General features: G+C 58.2%; 1 protein-coding gene across 1 annotated transcript; it reads right to left on the minus strand.

The window, feature by feature from the left end:
• Positions 1-994: 994 nt before the first annotated feature.
• Positions 995-10,794, minus strand: TPST2 (tyrosylprotein sulfotransferase 2). The gene is made up of 7 exons (XM_019507354.1): positions 10,783-10,794; positions 7,014-7,081; positions 3,911-4,815; positions 2,759-2,957; positions 2,333-2,383; positions 1,821-1,869; positions 995-1,526 (listed from the first exon to the last, which is right to left on the minus strand). The coding sequence occupies exons 3-6, from the start codon at positions 4,744-4,746 to the stop codon at positions 1,831-1,833; spliced, it is 1,125 nt and encodes a 374-aa protein (XP_019362899.1). The 5' UTR covers positions 4,747-4,815; positions 7,014-7,081; positions 10,783-10,794; the 3' UTR covers positions 995-1,526; positions 1,821-1,830.
• Between the last annotated feature and the right edge of the window lie 4,974 nt (positions 10,795-15,768).

Below are 15,768 nucleotides of genomic sequence, written 5' to 3' on the forward strand. Positions count from 1 at the left end.
GCCAGATGTCCTTCCGGAGTCGCGAGCGTATACGCCAGCGCCGGCCCGGAAGCCCGCCCCGCGGAGCATCGAGTCAGGGGGTGGGGCAGAGCGGCACGGCCGGCTGTCCGCCTCGGCGGACTCCTTTATGGTTGGGAGTGTGGGGTGAAGGCGGCAGAGGGGGAAGGTCTGCTCTCCACCCCCTGCGCACACACGTGCATTAGGTATCTACACACACAGGTAAATGCACATATATACACCCCCCGGCCTATGCACACACATGATGCATACACACACATGCATACATGTTATGCACGCACACATGCATTAAGCGCACACATACACTCATTATGAACACATGCACATTATGTGTACACACGTTGCATACATGCATACACACACACACTATATGCATACACACACTATGATTATGTATGCACATATCTATAAACATATACTGTGTACACGTACACACACACACACACACACACACACACTATGCATATGCATACATACACACTCTACCTATGTATCGGGGGTGGGCAAAATGTGGCCCACCAGGCCATTCTATCCGGCCTGCCGGGCCCCTAAATATTAATTTTCTAAATGGGTTATCTTCCCTAGGCTGCCTGTCATGCAGCCCTTGATAGCTTGCCAAAATTCAGTAAGCGGCTCTCTGCCCAAAATGATTGCCTGCACACACAGCACAAGCTTTCAGCTGTAGCTCACTTCCCCAGCGCTGTGAAGGGGGAGAGAAGGAGTCCTCGTGCCACCTTTTGTCATTCATATCAGTTTTTAAATGTTGCTTGAGAACTGCGCCACTCAGGTCAGCGATGGCGCATCCGGGGGGTTGAAGCGCCTGCCCCAGGCTGGCAGGTCTGTCCGCCACCCACGTCAGAGCCCCCAGACCCTGCCATGCACCCACGGGCCCCGCGTCCTTCCTGTGTCCACAGCCCTTCATTCTAGCTCGTGAATGCCCTTCCCTGCATCATCAGCGCAAACTACGATGACGCCCTTTCGTATGGAAACAGCGTTTAATCACCGCAGGAAATGAACAGAGCGGAGCCAGGAATGAAACAGATGGCCTCATATATTAATTTTTAAATAGATTCTGTAAATTACAAGTGAAGGAACGACAGAAGGCAGATCTCCAATTGTCACTTGTACAACCAATGCTCTACGAGGTTATCAACACCTATTCCCGGTTTGCAAACAGAAGAACAGAATGACGAGACAGTTTTAAATACAACTTTAAAAAGTCCTCAAGTAACTGAATGGACAAATCTCTTTCCAATGCGCTCTGAAGTTCCAGCCTGGAAACTCCTCTCCTAGGATTTTCCTCTTTACCACAGAGCATTCAGAGAAGGTAGACAACTGGTATCCAATGTGTGTCATGTTTGGCCTTTGCAAATAAATGCAAATACATTCCTTGTGTAGCAGTCCTATTTTGGCAATATTAGCAAGCAATATGCTTGGATAACAGATTTCCATTTTTGCAACTGCAAACTTTCTTCTCTGCTGGACGCTGAAAGGCCACATGCAGCCTCCTGAAACAGAAGAGATGCAAGGCATAAGGGATGAGATGCTGAACATAGTGACCGCGGGGTCCACTCTTCAAACCCACAGCTACATCAAGCAGCTTGTTAGCGAGATCCAAGACCTGGACATTGCCTCTCCCTACTCGGTGCTGACCCAGGCTTCATCAATCCCACATGCAAGATGTTTCTAATGTTGCTGAAGTCTCTGAAAGCTGCAGCGTGCAGGTACCCCCAGGGAAGAGCTCTTAGTGCATATTGCACACCGGGAGGAAGCACAATTACACCTGTAGCACAACCCCTTACCTGGAAATCATTAACTCAGCGAGTGAGGGGCCGACGTGTTCTGAGGCACCTAGAACAACCCAAGACAGATGAGTTAGCTTGGTCCCAAACAGCCCCTCTGCACCGACAAACCGAGACAACCAGGGGTTGAGGCATCGGGGTGGTCCACAGGGCAGGAAGCAGCACCGCACAGAGATCCCCATGCCAGCTTGGGTCCTGACAGCAGCATGGTTGTGTGGGCACAGCACAGCTTTTGGGACAGCAGGGTGGGGGGGATGAATGCAGACTCACGAAGGCAAGCCCAGAGCTGCAAGTGAGGGCAGTGCTGGAGGGGTAGCAGTGGGGTAAGCGTGCAGGGGTGAGCACGGTGAAAGGATTCAGAGGGTTGGGAAGCTGCAAACCTCATGGCAGGGAGGAAGAGATTCAAGCAGGAGAGACGAGGGGCTTCTCTTAGCAGCCGCCAGCATGGAGCTGCTGCCTGCCCAGTGCACGGCACACCCACCCACAGTGCTCGCGTTGCCACCGGCTCTCACCTGCAGATGCCCTTTCAGATTAGTCGGCACTTTGAAATCCCCCTTCAGGACCTGCAAGAGAAGCAAAGCCGGAGTGACTCCCCATGGCCTTCGGCTGGGGGCTGCTCACCGCCCCTCTCTGCCTCAGTCACTGCCCAGCTCGTCCCTGGGTGCCCACACCAGACACAAGCACCAGTGATTTAACACAAGGCACCTGGAGTGGGTCCCTGGGGCCAACAGCAGGCATGGTGGCAGGGCTAGTTCAGCCAAGATGCAGGGTTTGTCCCCCAGCTGCCTGGATCCTGGCCAGCTGAGACCCCTTCTCTCCCCAGGGACTTAGGAAAGCGCATTAAAGTCTCAGCCTTTCACCTGGCTCGTCTCCATTCCTCTGTGGCCACAAGCCTGACTGCAGCCCACCCCACCCCGCGCAGGGGGCCCCGCACTTACCCGGTGCGTGTTGTTGATCACCAGGGGGTCCGGGCTGCCGTAGTTGGGGGGGTTGGCGTAGGGGTCGTAGCCCAGCCTGGCCAGCATGGGCGCGATGTGGGCCATGTCCTGCACCACGTCGCCTGGGATGTGCCCGATCCACTTGGACAGTGCCTCCAAGTTCACAGGCTTGATGACCTGGTCCGTGGACCTCTCGATCCTGGGGAAAAAGGCCAGGCATTCACTCACTGGGATGCTTGAGTGGGCTGGGGTCTGTGTCCTGCTAGACTAGTGGGCTCTGCATCCCCCAGTAGAACTTGCTTAAAAACAAGAGACCTTAAGCTTCAAGAGAGGTTGTGATGGAGGTCAGGGACACGGATGCATCTCATGGGAGGCTGCCCTGCTCCAGCCCCTAGTCAGGCTTGCCCTGCAGAAGGGCTTTACTACAAACAGGCTACATGGCAATGCAGTTACAGGCCTGGAGCTGGGCCAGCCCTGGGAGCAGGAGCCCCATGTCCCACCCTGCTTGGTGGGGCCTCCAAACCCTGCCTGGGGCCCATCATTTGTGCAGGCTTTCAGTGGTTTTCTGTCTCCACCCCGCAGGAGGGATTCAGCAACATGCTGAAGGGACTGAGGAGACCACACCTTAAATATCTAACACGCCAAAAATGCTGCTTCAGGCGTCACCAGCTTGAGTCATGGCCCGTGCAGCCTGCTCCCCCAACATGCTGCGCCGTGTGGGAGGACCCTGGTTGGGCTAAAAAAGCTGGGCCTGGAAGCACCTCTACCCAGGCTTCACTGGGAACAGGTACAGCCCTTGTTAGATGCACAGAGCCAGAAGGGAACAGGAGCAGAGACCTCCCGGCCAGTCCCCACATGCTACGGTCAGTGCTGGCTGGAGCAGGTGAGATCTAACAACCCCCAGCAGGAGGGAGCGCTCCAGCAGCTGCAGACAGCAGCTACCTGGAGCACAGAGAGGGAGTGTACATGTGTACACATGCGTGTGTGTATGCATGCACTTGGCTGCACAAGATGCTTTATTTCACAATCGGGGATGACTGAGATGGGCTCCTCCCCTTCCCAGTTGGCTGCAGCCAGGTTGCAACAGCCAGGCCATGGCGGCCTCCTGCTAAGGGTGCAGGGATAACCTTATCTCTAGCTGCAGGGACTCACTTGGACAGGGAGACGCCGCCAGGCTTCCCAATCAGGTCCTCATGGTGCAGCATGGCATCGCTCCAGGCGATGCCCAGGAACTGCATGATGGCCTGCAGGGACTGCTCTGGGTGCAGCACCAGCTGCTCATAGTAGACGGGCAGGCAGCGGGAACGCCCGATCTCCTGGCACTGGGAGTACATGACCTCGATGGCCTTGTTCCACTTGGTCAGGCAGTCCCGGTAGCTGCTGAGGTCGAAGCCGGCGATGGTGACCTTGCGCGTGATCATGGAGTGCACAGAGGCCCGGCCATCCCGCACCATCAGCAGGAACTTGGAGTTGGGGAAGAGGTGGGAGAGGTAGACGGAGGACTTGAGGGTGAAGGGGTCTTTGTTGCAGAGGTAGCGGGCTGGCTCGCCGTGCTTGGCGATGACCTCCAGGATGAAGGCCTGCATGGCCGCATCCAGCACCTGGTCTGTCACACCCGCCTCGTCCAACCGCATCTTCTCCCGCCCCGACTTGGACCAGGCCTGGCGCATGGCCAGCACGCGGGGGATGATGCGCGTCTCCTCGCCACAGCGCACCTCAGGGTGGGCGTCCAGCATGGCCCGCATGAGCGTGGTGCCGCTACGAGGCACGCCGCCGACGAAGATGAGTGGCATCTCCTTGCTGTAGCGGTACTCCACGCGGTTGGCATCCACCATCACCAGCTCCTCGTTCTCAGGCCGCATCTGCCAGTGCCTCCGCCCGCTTAGTGCCTGCTGGCACTCCAGCACCTGCTGCCCTACCTGCAGCGTCACCATCAGGGCCACGGCGCAGCCGATGCCCAGCAGCACCCGCCGCACGCTGACCCTCATCCTGGCTGGGGGGCCGACGGGGGCTCTACCTTCAGCTCTTGGTCTGGGTGGAGGCCATCCAGCATGCGCCTGCGAAAGGGAACAGCAACCGGTCAGGGTGCAGGTTGTAGGGGTTTCGGTTTGAGTTATGCTAAGCTGTAGTGGAGCTAAAGGACCTTGGGGGTAGCAGGCTTCACAGACCGCTGTGTGACCTGATCAAAGATGCAGCGAGCCAAAAGGCTGGAGATGCCTCAGCCTGGCGGGGGGAGCTGGAGTTGGTGAGGGATGAGCTGCAAGTGCCTGGATTTGGCCAAGAGCTACGGGAGAAAGGGGCATCTCGACAGAGAGGGAGACCAGAGGTGGCACAGGACGGTGGGTTTACATGCAGGGGGTGAGGGGGTGGGAGACCTGTCCCTCACAGAGACCTAGGGGAGCGCGAATAATGCGCGGTGTCCCTACACGCCAAGGACAAGCTGCGCCCAGTTGGACCGGCCGCCGCTTGGACTGGCTGACGAGCTGGCCCACAGCAACCGGCCTCTCTCAGCTTTTGCCACCAGACACGAGTCCGGGTTGTTCTTTCTGCGTTGCAGCTGAGCTCTGCACGCCCGACCCTGGCAGCATGAACCCCGGGCAGGCTGGGCATCTCGGACTGACACAGGGCTCCTTCCCCAGCCCGGGTGGGTCCCTTCCATCAGCCTGAGAGCCCATGGCCGGGTCTGATCACCCTGCAACAGGGAGAGCCGGGTAGTTCTGGTGCATGGGGGAGACGGGGGCTTGCAGCCTTCCCTCTCTCCCCCTGCTCCCACAGGCCAGGCGAGCTGTTGCTCCCCCAAAGCTCCCTGACTCGGCTTTCCCTTGCTGCCTGCTTCCCCAATGAGATGCTTCTTCAGTACATTTTACTGCTATAAAAACTCACCACCCCAGGAAAGACAGTCCAAGCACTTTCCGCTTGAAAGCCTGGGGGCTGGCTGCAGCAGAAGCTATGACCAAGTCAACTCCACCCTGCCATGAATCACCCTCCAGACTGACCAGACCCTGCTCCCTCCCAGGGGCCTTCCTTTGTCCTCCGCGAGCTCGCTGCTGCTCAGTTGCAGGTTGCTGGGCAGTCGTCCCCGGGCTTGCTGGGCCCTGTTCAAGCTGGCAGGCTGCCCCCCAACCTCCCGCCCTGCCTGCAGGCTCAGCACAGGTTTTGCAATCCTGCCCCGGTCCCTCGCAACTTCTGTATTGCATAAGAGCGGAAGGAGGGAAGGGGGGACTCTTTAATCAGCCCTCATCAGCACCGAAGGAGAAACCCGTCGTCCTCCTCCAGAGGCCCTTAATGAAAGGAGGCATTTAGCTGGATCCAAGCAGACAGCCCCCGGCACAGGCAGCGCATTCGTTTGCTTTCCGTCTCCTGCTGGGGAGGGCATCAGCTCTGTCAACAGCAGCTGTGCAGGGTGCCCTGCCTCTGCTGTCCTTTGTCCAGCTCGGGCTGTGCATAATGCTGCCCCGGGGACCCTGGAGTGCAGCTAGAGCCACCCCAAGGAGGAACAGACCTGCCCCTTCAACTTCTCCCCCCACCTTGCAAGCCTCTGGCACCAGCCACACTTACAGCCCGAACCAAGAGGACTACGACCCTCCAGGCCACGGAGCAGGGCATCAGCTGAGACCATCTGATTATATGGAGGATATTTCATGCCCAAGGGGGAGGAGAGGAGACTGCAGTGCACTGCCTAAACTGAACAGGCACTACAAAGACATGGGTCTCGTGTGCTGGGAGCCTACCCAGAGCCACTGCTAAACTCAAGATGCTTTTGGATGCAACATGCAATCTCCCTGCTGAGGGCCCTGAGAAGAAGGGTTCCCCTCTAGTCACGGGGTGTCTCAAGGTGGGCTGTTTGCCCAGAGGCACATCCAAGGGCTGCCAGACCCACCCACTGATGCTGATGCACAATCCCTGTCTGCGCTCATGTGCAGCCCTGCCCTGTGCCCCGGGGACACGCAACCGTGGCAAGCTGTGGGACAAAATCCTGCAGCCAGAGCAAAAACCGAGGGCTGGCTGCGAAGAAATCAGCTGCGAGCCAGCAACGCACTGGGAAAGCAGCCGTGAGGCTGGAGGAGGACTCTCACGAACCCATGGGAGCTCTCTGCCATTAAAAGCCCTCCTTGATCTGCATTTGGGTTAGACGCCAATATCTGTGAGGCTTGAAAGCCTGCCTGGAACGGCCATAAAATATGAACAGGGCAGAAGTGGATGTGCAGGCAGCCGCATGCAATATTCATCAGCCCGCTTCACTGGATACACTTACCTTCCCCGGGGAGGCTCATCTCGCTGCCGGCCAGGCCTCTCGCTCAGACGCAGATGGCTGGTAAACACCTAAGGGGAGGGGAAAGAAGCCATACTGTTGATCTGCTGTGATACAGCAGGTCCCCACCTGAGCGCCCGCTGCTCTCAGTATTCACCCTCCCGGCTGCCAGGCCTCGTGTGCCCCGGCTGGCTGCAAATCATGCATCTTGAAGGTCACTGCCCAGCAACAGGCATGCAGCCCCGCGAGGCAACCCAGCCGGCAGAACTCGGCCCGAGCACCCCGGTGTGCACGCCCCGTTCAGATGGGCAAGGCAAAGCAAACCTCGACCCCCAGCACGGCAGGATAGAGCGTGTTGCACCGGGAGAGACGCCTTGCTGAGCTCTTCTAGCGACTCAGAGTGGCGGGGAGCCATGCAGGGCTGAGACCCCGCTGGGAGCAAAGGCAATGGGGAGGCTTCTCCCATGGGGCAGAGCTCTTGCTGGGGAGGGCAGGCTCCCAAGGGGAGGCTGACGTCGCAGGATATTTGGGGCTGGATGGAAGTGCCGGTGGCAAGTGCAACCTATGCTCCTCTGGTGCACGGAGGCGCGCAGAGCGGCGCAGCCTGTTCCTGGAGCCCAGGGAGGACGCAGCTGCTGCCAGGTCTCATGGACAGCAGGCCAGAGGCCGAGGCACCAGCCAGGCTCCAACACCTTCCCAGCCAAGCCTGGCCCGGCCCCACCTGCTGTTGCAACGGCGTGTCTGTCTCAACACATTAGGTTCACGGAGCTGAGCGCTCCAGGCAAAGTCAGAGCAACATCAAGGAGTTGGGGCGAGCCCCTGCGAAGCCGGCTGGATTCCCGGGTTTCAGGACACACCAGCTGCTCCAAGGACTGAGTAATGCGGTCCTCACACTGCCTGTGCACATGTGCATGCACACGCACCTCCCGTTATCCTAGACCCCAGGATTCCCAACGAGCCTGTTTATCCCTGCGAGCTCTCTGCAGATCATGGGGATGAGCGCTTGGATACAACGCCAAATGCCCATCAGCTTCACGACCGATGGAGCCCACCCTTGGGCTGCGATAGCAGGTGACCCGTGCAGAGGTACCGCTTGCAGTAGGGCATTGGCAGCCCCTGCGGGCTGGCAGGACCCCTCACTTTGGCTGACAGGTCAGTCTCGAGGATGAACAGCCACCACACAGAGGCAGCATGCAGCCCGCAGACCTGGGAAGGGGGCTCTTCCTCTGGAGACCTCCAGCCTGACGGCCCGAGAGCGCTCCCTGGGTGCTCGGCACCTCCTGCGACGAGGGCTGATCCCTGCCTCAGCTTCCTCTTTTGCACTGGGGGACGGCACCACTGCCTTTCCACGGCCAGCCGAACCTGTCTGCAGGGTTTGGAGCTCTCCATTAGCTGACAGCAGCTGTGTGAGCTCATGAAGATCCTCTCTGCAGACTATGGTCTCTGTAGAGCGAGCTAGCAGCCTGGCAGGAGATCTCCACCCTATCCTGCAGGCATGGGGCCAGGTCACCAGCCCCCTCCGCTCTCGTCCCCACCCAACAAGACGTCAGCTCTGAGCAGAATTGGGGTTCTCACCTGGAGGGGCCCGCGACCTCGGCTCCCGGGAGCATCCCGCCCCCCCGCCGAGCCTGGCACTGCGACTCGTTTGCTGTTCACCGTGCTTTACAGCCCCCAGCCCAGCACCATCTCCTGAAACTGGAGCAAGCGTAAAGCACAAGCTCCTGCACATGCATAAGTGCACGCACTTCCTTCCTGATAACGCTTACAGCCCGCTGCACCGATAACATAGGCCTTTTTGCAGGCTGACAGCCTGGTAAACAGCAAAGAGGCTCCGGGCACCCCCGGGAGCACAGCACGCCTCAGCGTCCTGCTCCGGGCATGGACAAGTGGGACAGAGGAGCCTGTGAGACACAGCTGATATCTGCAAAGGACGTAATGCCCCTGTCAATGGCACCTACGTACAGCCCCAACGAAAGCAGCCTGCTCGGTTCATCAGGAAAAGGAGGGAGCTTCACAGCCCCCTGCCCTGGGCTGCACAGCAAAGCCCCAGAGCTGGATCGAGCGTGAAGCTACCCCAGCACCTAAAACCATCTCTGCTGCAACGGAAGCCCGTTTCCTGTGCTGCCGCCACTGCACAGAGACCAACCCATCCCCATCTTCTCTATGCTTTTATCTCTTGGGAGGCCTATCGCCCACCTCAGCCCGCAGCCTCCTCTTCTCCAGACTGATCAAACCCAGCTCACTTGTCCACCCGCTCCTTGGGGGTGGGGGGTTTCCAAACCTTTGGGTGTCCTTGGTGCTGCCCCTAGACTCTCTTCAGTCGGTCCGCGTCTCTATCAGAGCACGGCGCTCAGAGCCACGTCAGCATCAAGCAGGGCACAATCGTTATCTCCCACGTCTTGCCTCCCACGCTCCTGTGACACACCCCAGGAAACCTGCCCTGCTTGCACCAGCGCCGCACCACTGACTTCTTTTCAGCTTGTAGTCCACAGAGATCCCCCAGGGGTTTCCACAGAACTGCTCCCTCCCCCGGCCCTGGCCTGCACCCACCACAGGATGCGGCCGTGAAAGGAGAATGGAAGTAAGGATGCTCCTGCCACGACCCCCTGCTGTGGAGGATGTCTGGCTCTGTTCGACTTGGCCTGTCCCAAGACCGTACAGTTGAGAAGCTACTGGGGTCTCCCTGACTGTGTGAACTTGACCTTGCCCCCACTCCGCTCCTATGAAACCCATCACTTTTGCTGCTCACGCCCCCTCGTTTGGCAGCTTCCTTCCTGGCAGAGCTTCCCGGGGCTCTTCATTTCGCTTCCACTTCACTCAGCTATTGTCCGGTCCAGGGAGCCCGCTTGCAGAAAGCAGATCTCAATACCATTACGGAGGTCGAGATGGGGTCCCTTTTCTCCTCTCCCCTGGTTGGGTGATGTCCTCCTGTTGTCTTGGGGCTGAAGCCTTCATCTCATAAGCCATGCACTGTCCTAACGGTTCGATAAGGTGCATGCTTTTGCAGGTCACCAGTTTTGGGGGGGGTCAGTGGAGCAGAAGGGGTATCTGGCCTGCATAAAACCTCACACCTCCTCCTCCTGCGGTGCCCAGAGACCCGGCAGTCCCAAGTGACTTCTCATCCATCAGTCGCCCAAGTGCACCTTTAAGGGACATGACTGCAGAGCTTTGAATGCTGGAGAGAGCTGCCATCTCCCCACCGCGTCTTTATAGCTTTGTTTTCAAATCAGGCAGAGCCCACAACCCTTTTCTTAAATTGTATTTTATTTTTAAGAAGGGTGCTTTCCTTGTCATTGTTTTAAGTCCGGTTCCTATTTTAGCTACTCGTAAAGTGAGAACACCTCCCTGTCGAAATGATCCTGCCTCTTGGTACGCTTGGTTTTGTCAAGAGAACCAGAGAGTCCACATGACAGGATTATGTCCCCTGGAGACCTCCTCTCCTAATCCCCCCATGCAATTGAGGGACCCCTCTTGCAATTGAGGCACACAGGAAATTTTATTTCCGCTTGTGAATACATTGCAAAAGTAGGTTGCACAGCTCTGGGGTACACAGCACAAAGCCAGCATGCACCAGCTTCAAACACTGGAGCCTGTTGCTAAGAAATATCTGAAAGGTAAAATCCAGAGCCAAGAAGAGCATTCACAGCCGAATGCCCTCCAAGCACTCCCCACATCCCCAGGAGAGGCCAGTCAAGGACCCACGAACAAAGCCAGGCTGCTTTAACAGGGTTTAAATCAAATCAACAAAGATCTGATGGACATTTTACACCACCACTGTCCTGCTTGCTTATCGCCTGGGGGCAGCTGCGATTAGAAAAGCATTTCATTATCTGCTTAATGCCAAAAGGTTTCGGAAATTATAAAAGCCCTGCCAACTTGCAGCACCCTCCATTTGAGGAGGCCAGGCAGCGACACCCGGGCAGCGCTCGGGAGACGGTGCCAGCATACTTATTTCTGACCTCTCCTTGGTGCGGGCCGTGAGCAGGCTGGTTCCTGCCAGCCATGCTATGAATGAAAGCACCTGCAATTAAAAACCTGCTAGCAGAAGCAGCAGCCCCAAAGAAACCAGACTAAGCTGTCACACCCAGCTCTGCAGGAACCAGGCGAACCAGACCCTCATCTCTTCCCACGCCTCCTTCCCAGAGGAGTTGCTTCCTTGTGAAATGCACTGCGAGGATTTCCAAGGGCAGCGTTCAGCGAGGAACAAGTGTCTGTTGATGCAACAGCTCGTGGCGTTCTTGCCGAGCGGGTTCCTTGCATCAGCTCGACGAAAGGCCCTGCGGGTTTCTTATCGTTTCAGCGTGACACCAGCCAAGCCTTGATGCCTCCTGCCAGGAGAGAGACAGGCGAAGCAGTTGATGTTCAAAGCCTCTGGGTTGTCATCTCCTTCGTAGTCTTCTTAAAAAAAGGAGCAGGCACTGCGTTACAGACCTAGATGTAGGGAACCCAGCAGACGCAAGTGCAGGGCAGTCCGATAGCATGGCCTGTCCGCCAGTCTCTGGAACAGACACACAGGCCGTGGCCATCTCTTGCCCCTGGTGCTAGAGCCAGCGTGTGGCCCCTAATGTTGGGGGAAAGTCATTGATACCTGCACGTCCCCGCTCAGGTGGTGGCACCGGTCCCAATTCTCCCTGCCCCCTGTTCCCGAAAATTCAGGTGGCTCCGAGATTTCAGGGTTTGCTTTGCAGACAGGATCCCAGAGCAGGAAGCCTGGAGGCCACGTCTCCGCATGGAGCAAGGCTCCTTCCCACTTAGATGCCACCTACCTGGAGAGAAGGAAACATCCCTTTGCCATGCCTCAGGCTCAGAGCAAGCGAGGCAGCCTCAACCTTGGGGGCTTTTCCAGAGCCATCCTCATCCCAGAGCGGCATGTCGCTTGCTTTCACCTGATGCAGGTTCGTTTGCAGATCCAGCCACCCCTGGGAAGTGGTAGCGGCCAACCGGAAGAGCAGCAAGTGTCCGAGAGGGCAGGGCAGGGCAGGGTTTGTGACCCTAGAAACACTCTAGAATGACGGTCCAGGGAGAACTTTTCCAGACCAAAGGGACCATGGAGACACGGGAGTCTCCGTCCTCATCCCATTGCATATGAGCAGCCATATCCGCGCTCCTCCACAGCCGCCCTGAGGAAGGGACGGCTGCTACCACAATCCTCTGGGTTAGCCGATGAGAGCGACGGGTGTCTCGGGGCAGGACGCTGGCGCCACGAGAGAAGCATCCATCTGGCAGGCCAACTGTATCCCGGGTGCAATCGCGGCTCTACCGAAGCCCCTGGCCCTGCTCACGTTCCCCAGCTGGAGTTACCAGCCCAATGCAAGAGCGTCCACTGTTGCACGTGCAGCAAAAGCTCTCGTTGTCGCCCCTGCGTCCTCACTGCTCCACAGCCAGCAAGGAGTGCAGGGCAGGCCTCAGACGGCAACGCCTGAGCTCCAGGAGCACTATATTGATACTGAATGGGACTCGCTGCTGCTATGAAACCCGGTGGGATGAGTGGCTCCTGCACTGCACTGCAGTCTCCTTCAGCCACAAGCTGGACACGCTGTTTGCAAACCCTGAGCTGGCACCAGCCTTGGCCGTTGGCTGCTGAGTCTATCACCGAAGATGACCCTGGGAGACGCATGGCGATCGCACAGCCAGCCGCGGTGACCCCTCAGCCAAGAACCCTCTTGCCCTTATGAGCCTGTGCGGCACAAGACGGGCAAGCACCTGTGCCAGATAACCCCAAGGCCCAGCGTACGCTGCACTGTGAAAGGGGAAACACAGCAAACCCAAGACATGCTTGCGCAGAGCTTGTGTGAATTGAGAAATGGGGAAATGATCTGCAGCAAAGCCGCCCAGACGGGGCTACTATAAAAAACCTTTGGCTCGGTCTCAGTCTCTGCAGAGACACGATTTGAGAAATGAGGAACCAAGGAAAAGTCCCAGTGTCTCATTTCTGTCATTCCCACCTCACTTTTGAGGCAGACGGGTGGTGATAATTTATGCCCTGTGATGACAAGAAGGAAAGAAATCAGGAGAGCACCTAACCCGAGGTTAAAATAGGACAAACCATGGGTCTGACTCGCATTCTTCTCGCTCCTTGCATCCACCACAAAGCAACGGCTGGAGCAGCAACTCAGCCTGGACCCCGGGCACAAAGGCTTCTGGAAATCCCATTCGGGAGGGAGATGGTGGCGCGTCTGTGCAGGGAAACCCCCTGGGGACACAGCTGATGCCAAGGATGGAGGTACGTTTCCCATCCCCTCGCTGGGAGCCCAAGCCGACAGATCGGAGAGAAACAGCGGGACCCCCCAACCATGCAGAGCTGGTGCTGGCTCACTCCAGTCACCCCTTTACTCTCCCCGTTTTTACCCCAAACGCTCCCTCGCTGCTCACCGCCGTATGGGACGCTCCCACTGGATGCAGGCTCCTGGGATCAGCAAAGTCACCGCTGGAAGAAGCACTTTGACCTGTGCCAACATCTCCTCCCAGCGCCCGCTCAAGCCTTTAAACAGCCACTCCCTTGCGGGAGGTTGTCGAGAGGCTGGTCACTGTGGGTTGCAGTTCGTTTTTAACAAAGAAGCAGGAGCGCTTCCTTCCCAAGACTGCAAATTACAGCTGCTTGCAGGTCCCTTCATCATCCACCCAGTGCCTAATCCCCGTGGGCTGGGTGCTACCAGGGCAGCTGGAGAGCGACGCCAAAGGGAGACGTGGGCCTGGGCGGAAGCGCTCTGGTCCCACAATACTCAGCCACACCTGGACCCCGCTGACCCCCTTGCTGTTTGCTCAAAGCCTCCCCCAGCTCATCGGCCACAAGCAGGGACAAGCGTCCTGGCAAGCTGCAGCACCCTCCAGCCACGCTCAGGGGTTGGGGTGATATTCTGTGTCCAGCCCCACTCTTAGGGCCTGGTTTTCCTTTAGGTACTGTGCATCACCAGGTATGCTGGAGATACAATCAGCTCCTGGATAACCTCTCTCTCTTCTATATATATATAAAATAACAACAGCCCGGCCTCTGGATCTGTGCATGGGGGGGCATACTTCCAGGTCTCTGGTCCCATGACCTCCCGCAAACTGCACCGAGTTTTGAATCAGGTGGCAGGGAAGACAACCCACGTGTACACAACCGGCCTCTCTGCGTGCTGTCAGCTGCTTGTGCAAGAGAAAGGTGGTTTTGCACCCCCACGGCAGCTTCCTGAGAGTGCTGAAAACACGCTGGGGTGTCCTCTCCTCTCACGCAACGCGTGCTCCGGGAGGGCCCGTCCGGGTCTGCCCAGAGCAGGGCGCGGCCTCGGGATGGAAACTCGCCGCGCACTTACGGGAATTCAATGCAAACAGTGCTCAGTCGTGCCAGCAATGGCCAAGGCCCAGCGCCTCGCACCTCACCTCCGGCACTCAGGGAAGGCTTTATGCCTTAAACCTGAGAGCCCCTCACGCATCAGGGTGACCCACAAGCCTCAAATGACACAGCTACCTCCTCATTTCATCTGCTAGGTGCTTAAACAGAGCACAGGTAACCACAAGGCAAGCAGTGGGCTGGAAAGATGCCAAGCACATGCACTCAGGAGCCTCTCTCAACCGATTTGCAGATAAATCATGTTTGTTCCGAGACAAGCAATCCGCGATGGCTCCTAACCCCACTAGACTCAAGGCAGCTCCCGGAAAATGCCAGCTCCCAGCTTTCACCTGCATTTTGACTATGGAACGACATACCGGAGTAATTCTGTTGTCAGAAAGCTGCGGCAGGGCAGAGGGTTTTTTAACCCTATGGATTTGTATTTGAAATCTCCATCTTGTGAAGCAGGCGTAGGTGTCTGCGCACCTAGCAGGGCTCGTATTGCACTTTGACCCTTAAAAGGATCTCGCGGCTGAGAAGTGCTGATCCAGGGCTTCAAAGCCTGCAGCTGGGCTTGATCCAGAGGGCAACCCTGGCCAGATGTGCACGGCTGATGCACTCTGCGAACCCAGAATCGCTGCTTTAGAAGCACCTAGCAGCAAAACAACCCACGTTGCAAGACATGGGCTAATCCAGTCCTAATCCTTTTATCCCGCGTTCCTGGCACAAGCGCTGCCCGAAAGTGCTGCTTGCACTGGGAAGAGCCTCCAGGGGCCAAAGAGGACCAGAGCAATCCCAGCGTGCGGCCCCGCGGCAGGCCTGGCGTGCGCACAGCGCGGCTGGCAACCATCCGCTCGCCAAGACGCGCCTCCAGCTTAGCACAGCGCACGGCTGCTCAGGTTTTGCTTTGAACCGACTCGGCCACGAACGTAGCCCGACAACCCCAGGCGCCCCTGGCACGAGGGCGAGCGTCGAAAGCAGGCGGATCCCCCGGCGTTACGACTCTTTCGCGGGGTCACGCAGCTCCCGTCAGCTGCCCGACAGCACTTGAGGAGCGCGCGCGTCTGCCAGGGCATGGCTGAACCTAGGGCGAGAGGCGGACGAGGCTCTTTCCTAGCAAGACGCCAGACCCCAAAGCCCGAAGCATGCCGCCGAGGCCGGCCCCTGCCGCGTCCTGGACAGCACAGCATCTCCGCTGAGGAGGGCAGGGCCCGCGCGCCCGTGGCTGCTGCAGACCCGCACGCGGCTCGCGGCCTCCAGCCGCGACACAGGGACGAAGCGAGAGAGGCGCGGGGGGAGCCAGCCCCGAGGAGCGCAGGGGGCCAAGCGCCCCCAGGGCTCCGGCTGGGGCGGGGGCAGGGCAGGGGGCCGGGCCTCCCCCCTCGCGACAGGCGCGGGTGTCTCGGCACCGACCCACGCCTGAGGTGACGGACCAGGCCGGCCCCT

The sequence above is a fragment of the Gavialis gangeticus genome, unplaced genomic scaffold (assembly GCF_001723915.1).
Source record: "Gavialis gangeticus isolate Ggan-Ray unplaced genomic scaffold, GavGan_comp1, whole genome shotgun sequence".
In the NCBI taxonomy this organism is placed as follows: Eukaryota; Metazoa; Chordata; order Crocodylia; family Gavialidae; genus Gavialis; species Gavialis gangeticus.